Source organism: Bison bison, unplaced genomic scaffold (genome assembly GCF_000754665.1).
Source record: "Bison bison bison isolate TAMUID 2011002044 unplaced genomic scaffold, Bison_UMD1.0 scf7180017864487, whole genome shotgun sequence".
Taxonomy (NCBI): domain Eukaryota; kingdom Metazoa; phylum Chordata; class Mammalia; order Artiodactyla; family Bovidae; genus Bison; species Bison bison.
In genome coordinates, this window is record NW_011495047.1 from 4,023,263 (window position 1) to 4,042,609 (window position 19,347).

Genomic DNA, 19,347 nt, shown 5'->3' on the forward strand with positions numbered 1-19,347 from the left:
GGAAAAAACTGATGCTGGGAGGGATTGGGGGCAGGAGGAGAAGGGGACGACAGAGGACGAGATGGCTGGATGACATCACTGACTCGATGGACGTGAGTGTGGGTGAACTCCAGGAGTTGGTGATGGACAGGGAGGCCTGGCGTGCTGCCATTCATGGGGTCGCAAAGAGTCGGACATGACTGAGCAACTGAACTGAACTGAACTGAACTGCTTCCTCTTTCAGCCCCCAGACCCTCATTTAAGAAGTAAAATAGGGACTTCCCTGGTGGTCCAGTGGTTAAGAATCTGCCTTCCAATGCAGGGGATGTGGGTTCAATCCCTCATGAGGGAACTAAGAGCCCAGATGCCACAGGGCAACTAAGCCCTTGCACCACAACTAGAGAGACGCCTATGCACAGGAACGAAGAGACTGTAAGCCACCACGAGGACCTGATGCAGTTAAATAAATAAATACTTTTTAAAAGAAGTAAAATAACAGTTCCCATCAATAAAGTCACAACAAGCTGGTGTGGAGGATCAAGGATGAGGAATGAGATACCAAATGTTTTCTTAATGATAGTTAAAGCTGCAATATTTGTGCATGCTTTTTTGTTTTTGAAATTCAACTGGAAAAGTTTTCCTTATAACAAAGTCATCTCTGCGCATGTGTATTTCAATATGCTTTTGCAGACCTGAGCTATTGTATACAGGAAATGGTCTGTACCCCTCAGTCTTCTTGACCTGTGGAACAGCCTGTCAGTAGGGTGCGCTTGCCCTGGGAACCCCATATTTGTCAGGTGTCTCAAGGAGGAAGCATGAGAAATCCACCAGAAAGTCTCAGGTTCTAAAGTTCTACCCAAAAAGTTCAGGCTCATCTCTAAATATTAACAGCAGCAGAGAAAAACCTCAGCAATATCCATTTTGCTGTGACAATCGAAATCCCAAGCAGATGAATCAAATGAGACCAGACCTCGTGGACATCCTGAAGCCCCGAGTTAGGGTCCTGGACCAAAATTCTCACCTGTGCTCAGCAGTTATCAAGGAGACCTAAAGCACACGTGCAACTCTCCAGCTTGCTTGCTTTCCCGTCCTTCTACAGAAGCTTACCCAGGAGAAATGGTATTTGGTTTGGTCTGTGTGACTTTTTTTGTAAATGGACTGGATGCCTCAAAGCTCACAGTGAGGGTCTTTTCTTTTTCTCCTAAATCCCCAAATAAACAATAACAATATAAATAAAGCTTGCTTTCGCAGATGTCTGGAAACTTAACATAGCTCCATCCTTTTTCCTTTGGTGAGTCATAAGATGGTTTCACAGTATCTCAAAAGCTGTTTTCTGTGTTGCTGCCAAAGGCATTGACAAAAAATAGACTAGCTCTTAGTCCATAATATTTTCTACATTTTACATATTTCCTGTTTTTATGGGCATGTGCAATGGAGAACAGTAAAGACTTAAAACATTTGCATTTTGTTATCCTTTTTAAAAGGAGAGAAGAGAATTAAAATATACCAAAGCTTTTAAATACATAGCAAATGAACCCATGTGGTTTTCCTGAGATTTGAATAAAGCTAAATACTTTAAATTGAATGACTAGAAATCAAGTTTTGAAGTAGAAAGAGGGGAAAAAACTTAGATCTTAAAGTACTGCATAATGTTACTTATGTTTTTGAAGTGAACATGCAGTGAACACGAGGCACAATCATTTTCTATAACCTTCTCAAGTCAAAATATACTCCACAAAATGTTAAACATTGAAATATTAAATGTTAAAGTTACTTTAGGAGAGACTACAAAAATTTGCAAAACTTTCATGTGACAGTTTTCCCAGAAATTTTTTTGTCTTTGTTTAATTTGTTACAATATTGCTTCTGTTTAATGTTTCGGCTTTCTGACTGTGTGGCATGTGGGATCTGAGCTCCCCAAACAGGGATCAAACCCGCACCCCATGAATTGAAAGGCGAAGTCTTAACCACTAGACTGCCAGGGGAGTTCCTCCCCAAAACTTTCTACTTAACTTGGAGCACATTTAATCTTCCCACCAGTCTGCTCTTTACTTTTCACATTTCTAAATGTGTCTTCATTTCTATTTTCCAAAATTTCTATCCCAAATATCTGTAAACCAGTTCTAATATAGGCACCTGTACCATCAATCTCTTCTAAGTTGTTTATTTTTTAATTGCTTCATTTTTATCACTGTCTTTTGGTTCACTGAGAGAGGAGTAAAACTTCAAATTCTTAAATTAGACCGTTTTTGTGGGAGGAAATTCACAGAATATGTGTTTAGCTTCTACAAAAGAATCACACATCTGCAACCCAGTTGATTTTAAATATATCTTGCTGCAGAGGACCAAGAAATATACCGGTATGTTATAGCTATGGTTCAAGCTGGTATTAAGTGCCACACAAGCAAAACTGCCCACCATGGATCAATTCCAGTGAATTAACCAGTTAAAGCAAGAATAAAATAGGGATGAAAAAGCTTTATAAGGCTCTACCTCTGACACCAGTGTATCTGAGACATTACAGCAGAGGAGTTTTCCAAGAAGGAAAGTCCTCTGTCCGGTCTGTGTGTGGAGGCAGCGTGGAATAGTGGGAGAGTCTGACATGGAGGTGAGTTTCCCAAGTGGCGCAGGGGTAAAGAATCTGCCTGCCAATGCAGGAGACACAGGAGACTCAGGTTCAAGCCCTGGGCCAGGAAGATCCCCTAGAGGAGGAAATGGCAACCCACTCCCAGTATTTTTGCCTAGAAAATTCCATGGACAGAGGAGACTGGACAGATACAGTGCATAGGGTTGCAAAGAGTCAAACACGACTGAGTGACTGAGCACACACACACACACACACACACACACACACACACACTCTGACATGGAAGTGCTCAGAGGTTTGGATTCCAGTCCCCATTCATCTCCACCGAGCACTGTGAGGGAATCCCTGACTCTCAAGCCCTGCCACCTTAGTTCCTTCCACCAGGCTCCTTTGCCCAGATATAAATAAGACTTCAGCCAACACTTGAAGCTGCATGCTACCTTGGATAACAAAATAGATAAGGAGATGACTTGATGTGGAAGTGTAGGCTTAGAGTCAGGGCCAACGAGATGGCATAAATTCCCCACCATGAACGAGGCTGAATCACATTCCGGAACTAGCTAGACAAAGAAATTTCAGTGGCTGGGATGAGATCAGGTCCCAAGAAGAGAAATCACCACATCTGTGCGTTGAAAGACAGGGCAGGGAAAGGGTGCCACCTGCCAACAGAAAGCCTACAGTTGGCGGGAGCACAGGCAGGATCAGATCTGGTTTTTCTCTTTTGGGTCTAGCCAGCAAATATATGGATTTGTTCCCAACCAGAGGGGAAAATGCTTTTAAAAGATAGCATTGCAGTGATAAATGCCAGTTGTGAGGCTACAGTCCTCCACATGTGGGCAGCCTGCCATTGAGAGATGGCACAGAGGGAGCTGGAAAATGGTGACCTACCTTCCGTGGCGTTCTATTCCCTCATCTATACAAAAGCGAGGTAGTAATATTTCGCTTTCACATCACCTTTAAGAAATTAAGTAATTTGACCACTCCAAACACGTCTAGTTTGAGTTTCCTCTTTCCTTCTATTTCATCAGCAGAATGATGACAAAGGCCAACTGTCTCAGGCCCACCTTCATACACTGATAAAAAAAATTTCTTTCTGAGAGCCCCGATACCTCTGTTATTTGTTAGCCCTGGTCGCACTCCAACTAGAAAATATTAATTCATACTTTTTTTAAAAAATGTAAAAGAAAGAGCAGGATTCTTCACTTCCCAATTGCCGTTTTCTCAAATCTTGAAATACCACTACTCCATAAACAAGCGAAAGCTGTGACCAGAAGCGGCGGATGTAAATTAGGTCATGTCACCCTGCGCATCTGTGTTTGGGGCTCTGAGTCTAAAACTGAACATAATATTCCCTGACGAGGCAGTGGCTGGCTTACAGAACATACAGATTTCTAAACACCTAGTTCAACCAAACAAGGGAGACCTCACTATTCACTCTAGATGAACCGAGGCCTCCAAGGCGGGGTTACTGCTGTTCAGAGGGCAACGCACGCACAGTCCAAAGGCCCAGAGATATTAGCAATTGAAAGCTATTTCTGCAGACTTTTAAACCACCCAACCACGCTAGCTATTTCCATAGCAATCCTTTCTGTCTTTCTTGGCTGTCACTCAACAGAGTCCCCCAAAAGCTGCCTCCTAGAACCTCCTCGTGGGATTTCAGGGACAAAGGAGCCCAGATCCCACTAGGAGGAAACAGCTCCCTGGGCAGGTCAGGGAGGCCTGAGGACAGCCTGAAATTTCACGGAGCAGAAGCTCTGGGCTCCAGCCTCCACTGGGCCCCCATCACCCTTCTGCCTTCCTGTCTCCACAGACATTGTTCTCTCGGTCCTCTCACCCAACCCCCAGAATTGCACACCCAGAAGCTACCTTGCAACAGCCAGCCCACCCCCTCCACCCCCACCAATGCACACACGGGGCCACCAAACACAGGGGTCCCAGCAGGAATTCTGTTTACCTGGACGATGTCATCTGACCCAGCCCTGATCTGGTCACTGATACTGCGCAGCTCGTTACTGATACTGTGCATCAGCTCTCAGGGTTCAAGCTGCACACGGCTGCCACTCTGACATCTGGGGCCAGGAGCCCGCCTCATTTGGGAGGCCACAGCACAGTGGCAGGGGGGACACACGGGGGACCTGAGGGTGGCACCAAGGTCCCCAGCTGGGCTCCATGGGCAGCATCGCCCACTTGCCCAGCACTGAGCTGAGCTCCCTGTACTGTATAGTAGGCTCCCAAGAGCATCTGTTTTACACATGAGAGTGTATATACGTCAATCCCAGTCTCCCAGTTCACCCCTCATTCCCTGTCCCAACCATGTCCACACATCCATTCTCTTGAGGCATGGTATTAAGTCCTAGGAACACAAAATGAACCAAAAGACATGACTGTTACCCTCATGGGCCTTATTGACTAGTAGCAAAGACAGACATTGACTAAACAGTCACAAAATAGGTATGCAATTGCAAATTAATTTTAAATTGTGGCAAATTCTAATAGGATTTGTACATTTGTACAAGCAACAATGAAACATTTATACAGAAGAACTTGAATTCAACTCAGAGACTGCTTCTATGGGAAAAAACATTTAAGCTAAGAACAAGTAAGAAGAACCAGAGAAAAGGAATTCATTAATTAGTTTAAAAAAGAAGTACAATTCAGCTTTCCCACCAACTGCCCTCAGAGTCCACATGGGGGTCCTCTGACTCTGAACCCTCAGTAATAAATAACATTCAATGAGCAATACTGAAGAGAAGCCTTTGAAGGAAGCAGAGGTTTTTGAGTTTTAAAAAGACTTCAGGGACTTCTGAAGTGGTCCAGTGGTTAAGACTTCTTGCTCCCAATGCAGGGGGCATGGGTTCGATCCTTGGTCAGGGAACTAAGATCCCATGTGCCACCTGACACAGCCAAAAAAAAACAAAGTTATCTTAAAAAGTCTTCACAGTCAATGTGAAAAAAACAAAGCAAAACAAAATACCTCCTTGGATATAAAAGGGACAGAGGCCCTCAAGCCAGGGGTCAAGAGAACGGTTAACATTGATCAAGGTAATTATGTTAACACAGAGTATTCAATTATTTGTCATCGCAGCAATCCTGATTAAGCATTTCACAGACGCCAAGCACTGGAGAACTAGAGCAAATAGCACTTGCCCTCATCCAGCTACTGTCTTGTAAAAAAGAGCCACAAAGCTGTGTCATTCAAAAAAGGGAACGTGCGACTTCCCTCATGGTCCAGAGGTTAAGACTGAGCTCCCAGTGCAGGGGCCGTGGGTTCAATCCATGGTAGGGAAAGTTCCACAGGCCACAGAGAGTCACCAAAACAAAAGCAAACAAAAGTGGATATGCCAAGTGCTCTGATGGGCCACAGCAGAGGGACTTCAACAAGCCAGGAGGGATCAGAAAGGTTTTCTGCTAGAAATAAGAGACATTAAGAGACATCCAGGTGTCCACAGGATTTAGATATTAACTATAGGCCTGGGATATTGTGGATAATCTGTGTATTGTGTACATGCTCAGTCACTTAATTGTGTCCAACTCTTTGTGACCCTATGGACTATAGCCTGCCGGGCTCCTCTGTCCATGAGATTTTCCAGACAAGAATACTGAAGTCGGTTGCCATTTTGTCCTCCAGGGGATCTTCCCAACCCAGGGTCCGAACCCACATCTTCTGCATTGGCAAGAGGAATCTTTACCACTGAGCCACTGGGAAAGCCCTCAGTGTGTGTCAAGTGAATAAATATGAGGTACCAATATACACAGCACAATAATATACAGAAAAATTCATCAAAACTTCTCTTATTTCCTTCCTGTTACCCTACCATCCCCTTTGTTAAAGCAGCAGCAAAAGTGTTCACTACAACAGCACAAAGGTTTTTACAAGCAGAAATGCCCAAAGAAGTAAAACATTCACTTCTCAGCTTCTGAATTTCAAAATAGAAATTTGAAACTTACAAGAAAGGAAACAGTTGAAAGAAAAGGGTTTCGAGTGTGACAAAAATGACTTTGAGTATTTACTATCAGAGACGTGTAAGACTAGAGGCATTAAGCGTACTTACTGTGTGGACATGTCAGAGGGATGTACATGGATTTAGGAGCCAGTTTTCCAAGCCCACAGTGAGTCAAGGGCCTGTAGCTCTTAGCAAGGGAAAACCTCAGAGGAGCTAGTAACTGACCTTGAGAAGCTGTCCTGAAAATACTCCACTAAACTAAGCACAGGGAGGAGCAATAGACTCTCAATACATTTGCAAGAGCAGAAAGCTCGTGCCTCACTTCCTAGGGTGCCAGCCAAACTCCCAAAATCCACTCTGTGGGTTGCCACGGAAAGATGGGGAAGTAGCTCAAATTTCTAATGCGCCCAAAGAGCCCTTAACAGTTGAAAGGGATAGGATGCAAAGTGACCTATGACAATGGATGCCTGAGGCCAGAAGGAGCCAGGGTCAATAAATTGACAACAACCAAACCAAGAGCCCCACCCACAGGTCCCACAGAGTCACAGAGATCTCTCTGGAACTTATGTAGAGTCTAGGAAGAGGCGGAAAACCTGATTCAACTGAATTTATCCTGATCCTGTAATGTTGTTTGTTTTACAAGGTCAAAGGCAGGCATAAAAATGAGATGGTACTGTGTCGTAGGAATACAAAGAGGTGTTTTGTTTTGTTTTGTTCGTTTCTTTGTTTTTTGTTTTTCACTTTGCACACCTTTGCAATTTTGGTAATCTGTGAAATTTTACTCTGCTATAAAAGTCTGGCAAAACCATTTTTTAATTAATCAGAAGGAAATTATAATATGGAGAAAGGTTTATAGCTAGAACATCCATATTTAAGCTGATGAGATCAGACTGGCAAAATGTAGGCCTAGATAATTACCCACCTAGAAATAATTAGAGGACATCAAAAATGAATGATTTTGATCCCATAATGCAGTGAAGTGGCCTTTAAGTAATAAGCTTTTAGACCAAGCCATTCTAGAGATCAGAAAGCGCCAAGTGAACAAGCAAATCCCTGATCCCAAGAGGTAGTTGAATGAGGACAAGGTTTCTAAAATTATGAAAAGGTCCAGTGAAGGTTTTTCTACTTATTTTTACTCGGTACAAAAAAAAAAAAACCAGGATAAAAATTAAATAGTATTTTAAAACAGCTTAAATTTAGTAGAGAAGGTGCCACAGTAGAAAGATGTGTTTATTTTTCAATATGGGTTGAACTGTGACAATTTTTTTGCACAAATGAGAATAATTAGTGATGTATTTTTAGATTATATTGATACAGACATTATATATACAAATGAACTATAGATGTAATACATAATATTACATGTGTTAAGTGTCAGTCGTGTCCGACTCTTTGCAACCCCATGGACTGTAGCCTGCCAAGCTCCTCTGTCCATGGAATTCTCTAGGAAAGAATACTGGAGGAGTGGGTTGCCATCCCCTTCTCCAGGGAATCTTCTCGATCCAGGGATTAAACCCAGGTCTCCCACGTTGCAGGCAGATTCTTTACCATCTGAGCCACCACGGAAGCCCAATATATAACATAGACATCATATATAATATAGTATCATTTAGAATACATGTTAGAAACTACATATAAAATAAAATCATATACATACATGCCTACAGTGTTCATTGAGTATCACTTTGGTTAATCTGGTCTTGGTGAGTCTGACTATTTGGTCTACTTAGCGCAGGTTAAGGAGAATGATAACAATATGTCAAGTTTGGGATTGACATATGCACACCACTATATTTAAAACAGATAACCAACAAGGACCTACTGTATAGAACAGGGGACTCTGCTCAAAAGTCTGTAATAAACTAACTGGGAAAAAAAAAATTGAAAAAGAATAGATACATATAGATGTATAGCTGAGTCATTTTGCTATACACCTGAAACTAACACAACATTGTTAATCAATTATACCCCAATATAACATTTTAAAAAATTATATAAAAATAAATGCAAAAAACAATGCATTAAACAGTGTACACTGCACTTGCATGTGTACACATAATGAGCTTCAGAAATTCTAACGAGCTGCCCACCCTCAAGAGTACAAAAAGAACCAAATTCTAGAATGTTGGTAAAAACTGACTGTTAGTAGGTTGAGCTGAGGAATTCAACTAACGAGAGAGAGGCTGATGAGTAACAGACTCAGAGAAACAGGAGAAGGACCTCATGGGTAGGTAGATCCAGACTCACTGCTCAAGAGCAGCCAAACATCTCAAAGCCAGTAACCCTGAGAGATGGAAAGAGGAGAGGATGTCATGTGACATCTCAGTAGCTTCATGACATGCCACACCACAGGGCTGCAAGGTTAACTGAGATCAGACACCCATGTGACAGACATTATCTTGTTCCCTGGGCATACCTCCACGAACTATTGAAAACAAACACTTTATCTCTTTTGTATTCACCCAGTTTCTAGAACAATGTATGCATGCTAGTTGCTTCAAGTCAAGTCTGATGCTTTGCAACCCTATGAACTGTAGCCTGCCAGGCTCCTCTGTCCATGGGATTCTCCAGGCAAGAATACTGGAGTAGCTTGCCATGCCCCCCTTCAAGGGTTCTTCCCAACCCAGGGACCAAACCTGTGTCTCTTATGTCTCCTGCATTGGCAGGCAGGTTCTTTACTACTACTACTCGTGCCACCTGGGAAGCCCTCCTAGAACAATACTTGGTATCAAGTAAGATTTGGATGAAATGAAATCCACATTTAACTTGGATTAATTTATTGGCATTAATTTTTTTTTTTTTTTTGGCATCACAGACAGGAGCTAAAGGAAGAATGGGAAATGAGGATCTTAATTCACGATCCTGCATTTATGGAAATATTTTTCTTACTTAACACCTGATTATAAGCTAGAAGTACATCATGATTCCTGATGCTGCATTTTTGTCCAGCATCTATTTTTAGGTTACTTTTGGCTCTATTTTAAGGTTATGAGTATAGATTTAGAATGATGAAAACTTTTTTCAGACTGCCTCCTACTCAAATGTGGAGTTTAGGGAGTAGAGATCAACTGGAACCATCAAGAATCTCTAGCTCAAGAGAATTCACTGGTGGTCCAATCCCTGGTTGGGGAACTAAGATCCCACAAGCCACGTAATGAGGCCAAAAAGAAAAATAAAAGAAAAAACTCTAGCTCACACTGTGCAACAAATAGGTCCTTGCATGACACTAAGAACTCTGAAATGGGGGAAGAAAACTATTATTTAGACAAAAGTTTTGACTTAATAGGAAGCTACCTGTGGTCTGGAGGGAGCTGTGTTATTCCAGGTTCCTGAGGCTAGCAGTCTCCAGGGTAGGTTGTAAGGAAACTTGAAGATGGTTATCAATCAACATGATGGATTGGGATACCAGAAGGATTAGAACTTCTGTGATTTTTTTTTTTTGACCCCACCATGAAGAATGTGGGATCTTAGTTCCCCAACCAGGAATTCAACCCACATTCCCCACACTTGAACCTTTGGAGTCTTAACAACTGAACCCACAGGGAAGTCCTTACATCAATTTTTATCTTTCAAATATAAGATAGAAACTAGAGTGTGCCAATATTAAAAACACCGCTTGGTGAAAAGACAACCCTCAGAATGGGAGAAAATAGTAGCAAATGAAACAACTGACAAAGGATTAATTTCCAAATTATACAAGCAGCTCATACAACTCCCTGGTGGCTCAGACAGTAAAGCATCTGCCTGAAATGCAGGAGACTTGGGTTCAACCCCTGGGTCAGAAAGATCCCGTGGAGAAGGAAATGGCAACCCGCTCTAGTACTCTTGCCTGGAAAATTCCATGGATGGAAGAGCCCAGTGGGCTACAGTCCATGGGGTGGCAAAGAGTCAGACACGACTGAGCGACTTCACTTTCTTTTCATTTTCATACAACTCAATACCAGAAAACCAAACAACCCAATCAAAAAGTGGGAAAAAAACCTAAACAGACATTTCTCCAAAGAAAACATACAGATGGCTAACAAACACATGAAAAGATGCTCAACATCGCTCATTATTCAGTTCAGTTCAGTTGCTCAGTCATGTCCGACTCTTTGTGACCCCATGAATCGCAGCACGCCAGGCCTCGCTGTCCATCACCAACTCCTAGAGTTCACTCAAACTCATGTCCATCGAGTTGGTGATGCCATCCAGCCATCTCATCTTCTGTCGTCCCCTTCTCCACCTGCCCCCAATTCCTCCCAGTATCAGGGTCTTTGCCAATGAGCAACTCTTCGCATGAGGTGGCCAAAGTATTGGAGTTTCAGCTTTAGCATCAGTCCTTCCAAAGAACACCCAGGACTGACCTCCTTTAGAATGGACTGGTTGGATCTCCTTGCAGTCCAAGGGACTCGCAAGAGTCTGCTCCAACACCACAGTTCAAAAGCATCAATTCTTTGGCACTCAGCTTCCTTCACAGTCCAACTCTCACATCCATACATGACCACAGGAAAAACCATAGCCTTGACTAGACGGACCTTTGTTGGCAAAGTAATGTCTCTGCTTTTCAATATGCTATCTTGGTTGGTCATAAGTTTCTTTCCAAGGAGTAAGTGTCTTTTAATTTCATGGCTGCAATCACCATCTACAGTGATTTTGGAGCCCCAAAAAATAAAGTCTGACACTGTTTCCACTGTTTCCCCATCTATTTGCCATGAAGTGATGGGACCAGATGCCATGATCTTCGTTTTCTGAATGTTAAGCTTTAAGCCAACTTTTTCACTCTCCTCTTTCACTTTCATCAAGAGGCTTTTTAGTTCATTATTAGAGAACTAAATTTTGCTCATTATTAGAGAAATGCAAATCAAAACTACAATGAGATATCACCTCACACCAGTCAGAATGGCCATCATCAAAAAGTCTACAAACAATAAATGCTGGAGAGGGTGTGGAGAAAAGGGAACGCTCTTGCACTGTTGGTGGCAGTGTAAACTGATATAGCCACTGTGGAGGACAGTATAGAGATTCCTTTAAAAAACTAGGAATAAAACCACCATATGACCCAGCAATCCTATTCCTAGGCATAAACCCTGAGGAAACCAAAATTGAAAAAGACACATGCATCCCAATGTGCACTGCAGTACTATTTACAATAGCTAGAACATGGAAGCAAGCTAGATGTCCCTCGACAGATGAATGGATAAAGAAGGTGTGGTATATATACACAATGGAATATTACTCAGCCATAAAAAAGAACACATTTGAGTCAGTTCTGATGAGGTGAATGAACCCAGAACCCATTATACAGAGTGAAGTGAGTCAGAAAGAGAAAGACAAATATCATACTCTAATGCATATATCTAGAAGAATGGTACTGAAGAATTTATTTACAGGGCAGCAATGGAGAAACAGACATAGAGAACAGACTATGGACATGGGGAGGGTGGGGAGAGGGTGAGATATATGCAAAGAGTAACATGGAAACTTACATTACCATATGTAAAATAGATAGCCAACGGGAATTTGCTGTATGGCTCAGGAAACTCAAACAGGGGCTCTGTATCAGAGGGGTGGGATGGGGCGGGAGATGGGAGGGAGGTTCAAAAGGGAGGGGATGTATGTATACCTATGGCTGATTCATGTTGAGGTTTGACAGAAAACAACAAAATTCTGTAAAACAACTATCCTTCAATAAAAAAATAAACTAAAAAAGAAAAGGAACAGAAAAAAAAAACAACTTGATGGTGCAACATGGCATTTATATTGAGATTGCTGAAAAATACTTTTCAATATAAAGGTGAGATGTGATGAAAGTGTACAAACCACTGCATTAGGCTTTACTTGAATTCCTATAGGTCAGGAAAGAAAAGAGGAGCTACAGTTTCTTTGGTCTTCCCTGGTAGCTCAAAGTGTCTGCCAATGCAGGAAATGCAGGAGACAAGGATTCAGTTCCTGGGTCGGGAAGATGCCCTGGAGAAGGACATGGCAACCCACTCCAGTATTCTTGCCTGCAAAATCCCATGGACAGAGGAAGCTGGCAGGCTACAGTCCATGAGATCACAAGAGTCGGACACAACTTAGAGACTAAACCGACCAACCAGTGGTTTCTTTACCATCTTCTACACACCAGATGACAGGATAATAGGCTTATTTCTTTGAATTCCCACCACAACCCAGAGAGACAGATGTTACTATTCCTGTTACACAAGATTCAAAGTATCTACCTCTGGGTCACAAGCCTTACAAAAAATCCAAACTCTTGTCTGTTTTCAAATTGTCTGCTCTTTTACAGAGCACCACAATATCTGATGGCTCAGATAGTAAAGAATCTACCTGCAATGCAGGAGACCTGGGTTAGATCTCTGGGTGGGGAAGATCCTCTGGAGAAGGGAATGGCTACCCATTCTTGCCTGGGAAATTCCATGGCCAGAGGAGCCTTGTGGGCTACATCCGTGGGGTTCCAAAGAGTTGGACACGACTGAGCAACACTAATATTTGAAGGACCGCCAACTCTGAGACTAGCATTTGCCAAGGCACTCAATGCTGCAGAAACTCCTCTTGTGCGAAGAACCCATAGGAAAGCAGACACAGTAAGCTCTTACTGTATAAATAAGGACTGTCTATAATCACACCTATCAAAGTCCATATGTGCCTGCCTGCTCAGTCACTTCAGTCATGTCAGACTCTTCGTGATCCTATGGACTATATAGCCCTCCAGGCTCCTCTGTCGGTGGATTCTCCAGGCAAGAATACCGGAGTGGGTTGCCATGCCCTCCTCCAGACCAAAGTCCATAAGAAACATTAAATACTGTGAGGCATTTTATGAGTCACAAAAGTTATTATTCTTATTGCTGAAATAATGTTTAAAAATCAATAATATCCTATTCAATAGAGGAAATAAGCCCCCAGTAGATCCACTGTATAAATTTGGTAGATATTAAATGTGTGTGTGTGTGTGTGTGTGTAAATGAGACTGAGATAGAGACAGAAGGGATACTATCAAGGTTTAAATAAATAAAACCAAGTTCAGAAGGATATAAACAGAGGGCATTTGAAGTTCTCCCAGTCTTCAACATTCCCTAGGTTCTTCACCCTGTGAAGTTTTAATTGATTACAGAACATGTCTATAAATTATGACTGCAGTTACCTTGGTCAATTTCACTTCCAGCACATGGCTGCTATGGATCCGACTGTCAAAATGAGCTACTTCTTTGGACGAGGACTTAACCTTGGCAATGATCTTCACATAGGAGAACACGATCACAGCCGTTGGGAGCACGAGGCAGAAGAAGAGGATGTTCAGGATGAAAATCTGGCCCCCTACTGACGCCTGGGCCAGCCACCAGTCCAGGGTGCAGGAAGTTCCGAAGGGCTCAGGTGCGTAGTCCCCTAGACCTACCAAGGGCATGGTGGTCCAGAAGGCAGCATAGGCCCAGATGACCGCCAGGCAGATGTAGGCGTGCTTTCTTTTCAGCCAAATCCCTGGAGGTGGAAGAAGAGCATTATCAGGATGTAATCTGCCCTCCACCCAGACACCTCCCCTCGACAGGTCAAATTCCACATCCAAAGAGTTGATCCATTGGATTCTGGGAGACGTGGTCAGTAACCAAAGCCGGAGGGAGAGTTGGGTGGAGGGAAGGAGAGCTCCAGAGCTTGGGCTCTTTTTCCAAGAGAATAAAACAGGAAGTGTTTTCACAGGGAAGGTTTTCTCTAGGCGTCTGGGAGCCTTGGGAGGGGGATGTGACAAAAGCTGGGGAGAGGTGGCGGTAAAAAGATGAGAGGAGGCTGAAGACGGTGAAAGATCTTGGGAAAATATCCAGAATGACCTTGGAGCTCCTATCCAGGATAAGAGGCTAACTGGTAGAATATACAAATGGAGCCTCAAAAAGCATGTGTTAAGGGTTCATCAGAGGTAGAGTCCTTTGGGGGAGAAATGAGAAGACACTGCTTGTGTCTAAAATATCCTTCTTCCAAAAAGCTTGTGTGCCTCTCACCTAAGAACTCGAGGAGTGGGGGTGGATGCCAGAGTCATGATGGTGTGGGGTGATGTTATAAGGATTGGGTGAGAGCAGATTTTAACTCTTCCAATGTTATTAACACAACAGTCACACTCACAGCCAAAGGTGGAGAAGTGGGGAACCTAGGTAGAACATACCATGCTCTGCAAAGTAATTCTGTGAAAATATTTTCAGAAAAACAAAGGAAAAAAAAAAAAAACTCCGTGTTTCAGCACTGGTTTCCATTAGCCAAAAGAGAATTCCAAGAGGCAGAAACAGTGCAGTCAGTGAAGGAAAGCTGTAAAGCACTAGTGATCATTTTACAAAGTTCAATACCACCACCAAAGACAGGTCAGCCTGCTCTAGGGCTTCAGCCTCTACAGGAAGTTCCCTCCGCCCCATTTATCGCCTGGAACCCAAAGAACCAGAGAGGTGACTCCTCCCTGCCTTGGGTTTTGGTAGCAGAGAAGAAATATAGAATCATATTTTATAAAAGCCAAATGATTTCTTCAGCACAGACTCTGCTTAGCGTCACGTGAGGTCTGGGAAAATCAGAAGGGCCTAATCCTTCTCATTTCTAGTATTTGACCCGCTTCACGTAACCTTTCCAGACGTCAGTGTTCTTAGCAGTAAAATGGAGGAAATAAAAATCTACTGCTTACAGATTTCGAGAAGGGTGAAATGAACCATGCCAGGTCTCCTTTGCAAACTATGAAGGACTACATTGACATGAATATTCACTCCTGTGTTTGTTTCATTTGGCACTAACAAGAAACGTAACAGATGGTTTCCTTCGTCTCTATTTTTTTTCAAATAGACATCATCATAAAATGCAAATCTCATGGACCCACCAGATAGGAGTAACAATCAGGTAGCCACGATATCTGTCAGCTCTTGGTTATCCATTATAACGCAGAAAACATTGGCACGGATAATTATATAAATTTACAGGAACGTGCATAAGCATATGTAGAAGCGTTTACGGTGAGGGTTGCTTGGTGAGGTGTTTTATACTTACATTCGGTTATGGTGAAAGGCTGTCAAGTACAGGAGGGAGTAGATTAGTAGATTGGTTCTGTGATGCTCCAGCAGTCAGAACTAGGACCAATGGGTGGAGGTTACTGGGAAGCAGTTTTGTCTCAATATAAGGAATAACATTGTAACAACCAGAGCAGACCAATCAGAGAATGGGCTGCCTTGTGCAGTAGTAAGCTCCCCGTCACTGGTCACTGGAATTACTCAAGAAGAGGCCAGGTGGCTGTCTGTCAGGGACGCCTTAAAACACTTTATCCCATTGCATGGGGGAAAGGTCTACATGGCCCCAAGCGACTTCCTAATTCCAACATTCCAAGATACCGTGTGGAGGGTTTAATTGTGCAACAAATCAAATGATGAACCAGACTATCGAGAATCAATCTTAGAAGAAGCTGGAAAGCATATACAGTGCCCATGGGAGTTGTGCCCTGCGGTGATTCTGGGGAGTGAGCAACATTATCTCTATATTGGACCCGAAGCCTGAAGTCAAGAAAATATTTAAAAAGCAGAGACAGTGAGGTTTAGTATTCCTCAAATATCTTCAGGAAATTGAACTTTTTGCTTCTTCATCTGTAAAATCTACTTGATATGATAAAAATTTACTTGATATGATCAAAAATAAGTGTATAGAAAAAAATTGACTCTGATATCATCCAGAATAGGTATAATTGTATTTTTTGTATTTTATTGGAATTTTTGATTCAAATTATTTCTATTGCAGATTCTAAACTGTTAGAAAAAGCGATGCAAAATTTTTCTCAAAGATGAGCGCTGGATGGTGCACGCATTGGACCGTGACCCTATCCCCCACCCCAACCTCCTGTATATTTTGTTTTTAATTTAGGATTGCAAGCTTTTAAAATATAAATAAAAATTCTACCCCATTGAGAGTGTCACATCAACTTGATCTTTCCCATTCTGGGCTCCAGGCCATGTTCTGTCTCCATGGTCACAATCACCAAGCTGATTGAGACTGATGAGCAAAGCAGTGTAGCATGAACCAGTATCATTCTCTGGCTGCACCTAGTTTTCAATATTAAATTTAAAGGGCCAAATGCATCTCTTTCGGGTTCAATAATTTTTCCAGAAGCCCAAGAAGCCAAAGTATTACAAATTTATTTTTCACATTGTAGAACGGTCTTATCATTAAAATCTGATCACTAGCCTCTGAAAGTGTGTTTATGGCTGGCTCACCCCTAACCGATTCTCTTACCCACTGCTCTTTCTACATACCAAGACCACAAAAAGACTGTTGGCTGGTATTTCGTATGTGTGTCCTTTCCTGCAGGCTTGGTTCTCTAACCTGGAGGAGAATTCCTCATCTCTGCAGCCACAGGGAGCCTGAGTGCTAAAGGAGAATCAGAAAAATCTTTCCATATAATTATACTTACTACGCGGGGAAACAGCTAAAACATCTTGGACCCAATATCCTTTCAGTGCATTTTATTTCTTTTGCTTACATTGCATAACACAGTAAAAGCTTACACACTTTATACAAAGAGATGATACTTTCATAAAAGCATCGTAGCGAAACACCAGACATTCCTATAAAAAACAGTATTGAAAGAAACCTACATGGACACAGGTTCGAGTCTTTAAGTGTAAGTTAGAACAAGATAGGCTATGAGTAGAAATACTCCTGGTCTCTCAGTGTATTCATAATCTTTGTTTATTATCTCTGGGTAAAACATGTACCGCTCTGACAATCCACCTAGATTCGACTCTCAGGGAATAGAAACCTTCCTACTTACCATATGATAAATAGCAGATTTTCAGGTATCGGTCCAGGCTGACAGCAGTCATAGTGATAAGGCTTCCACAGCCAAAGAAAAATCCAGCCCATCCATACCAGCGGCAGCCAATCCAGCCGAACACCCAGCGGTGACAGAAGCAAGAGATGATGGTGAACGGTTTGCCTACAACTAGAGCGCCAAGTGACTTGTCAAGGGACGTTCCCTCCGGTTAAACTTTACCCCGCCCACCCAACTCGCTGCGGAGTCTTATCCTAGGCAGACAAGAGGGAGCTATTTTGGGAAACGTTAGGTCCAATTTGTTTACAACCAGACCCGGATCTCTAGGATTTAAACTATTTATCCCTTCAGCCTTCATCAGCTTGTTTTGTTTGTTACTTTCTAGAAAGTAGTCTTCTATTTTAATTCACACCCTGCACCCTCCTTATCCCGTATATAGTCAATCTTCCCCCTCCTTGAAGAGAACTGCTGAGGAAGCTTTCCAACGCCTGTATCTGATTCTGAAGACGGTTCCCCAACATTCATGCATCAGAAAACCCAAGTAACTGACATTCACAGCCTGCAAATGCTGGCCCCTCCCACCCTTCCCAGGTGTACCCTCCCTTGATACACTGTTAATTCAATCAAGTAACTCATCTTTATTGGGTGCTTTTAAGCTAGACACACATCACCTCTAGCTGTCTACACAGCCGGTGCCATACTCCAACTAACTAGACTGAGCACCTTCATCTCAGAGCTTTCTAATCCTGTTGGGTCTATACTCCATTGTCAGTAGGGAAACCCAATGTAAAAGAGTTCTTGTTTTGTTCAACAAATAATTATTTAATGCTCATTATGTATATGGTGCTAGAGGACAATGTGGAGATCAAGATTAACAGATTCATTTTTAACAGAGGAGACCAAACAATAATTTGTAAGATACGATATGATGGAATGATGGCTCATGATGAGTGGAGGGAAGAAAAATGAAACAGACAAAGGAGAGAGACAGAATCTGCTGTTTTCAATCAGATCAGGGAAGACCTCTCTGTGAATGTGAGGTGTAGGTAGATGTTAATCAGTGGCCCAGAACTCGAGCAAACATTTAAAGGGAAAATATTCTAGGCAGGGACAACAGCAAACTCAGAGTTTGAGCTAAGGGTCTGCTGGGTGGTGCTAAAGGCAGCCAAAAAAGGCAATTGACAGTGACTTGATGGAGGTGCCTGGGATCCATCAGCAAAAAAGATATGTTAGGCTTCTGTCTAGAGTGGAGCCTTTAACAAACCTCTGGGATGTCATCTAGAACCTTTGGGATGTCAAACCGTTTTTTAAATTTTTATTTGTTTGTTTTTGGCTGCACTGGGTCTTTGTTACTGTGTCCGGGCTTTTTCTAATTGCAGTAAGTGGGGGCTACTCTCTAATTGTGGTGCTCAGGCTTCTCATTGCCATGGCAGGCTCTAGAGCTCAGGGGGCTCAGGAGTTGTAGCATACGGGCTTAGTTGCCCCAAGGCATGTAGAATCTTCCCAGACCAGGGAACGAACCCATGTCCCCTGTGTAAGCAGGCATATTTTCAACCACTGGATCACCAAGGAAGTCCATGCCAAAGGGATTTGATGAATGTTTTGGAAATGTCTCTCCTCAAACCCAGCTGCACATTAAAATCACTGGAGGATTTTTTTGTTTTGCTTTGCTTTGCTTAATTTTAAATATCAGTGTCCAGAGTTCCAACCCCCAAATAATCTGATTTAATTTATCTCGAGAAAGCTAAGCCATCACAGTATATTTTTTATCTCCCCAGGTGATTGTGATACATATTCATGATTGAGAGCCATTGATATTTAAACAACAAATATTAGTTGTATAGATGAAACACATCTGGTCTCTAGGATGTGTTTTTCAAGGTGCTTTATAATGTACATATTAAAGCAAGGAAAAAATTTAAAAGACATAAACATTTTTAAATTAAATTAAAAAAGAGAGAACAAGAGAGAGTGAGAGATCCAGAGGTTGGAAAAAATGGTCTGAGTTGATCAGAGAAAACTAACCCATGGAAGAAAATGCTTCCTGGTGAATTACTCTAAGAGACATGCAGAGC

The 19,347-nt window shown here is 42.3% G+C and overlaps 1 protein-coding gene across 1 annotated transcript in view; it reads right to left on the minus strand.

Moving 5' to 3' along the window:
* The window catches only part of OPN5 (opsin 5), a 32,330-nt gene that overhangs the window by 6,933 nt on the left and 6,050 nt on the right, over positions 1-19,347 (minus strand). The window contains exons 3-4 of the mRNA XM_010863044.1: positions 17,273-17,443; positions 13,637-13,971 (exon numbers count right to left, since the gene is read on the minus strand). Of these exons, the coding sequence (XP_010861346.1) occupies positions 13,637-13,971; positions 17,273-17,443 (506 nt within the window). The remainder of the gene's footprint in view (positions 1-13,636; positions 13,972-17,272; positions 17,444-19,347) is intronic.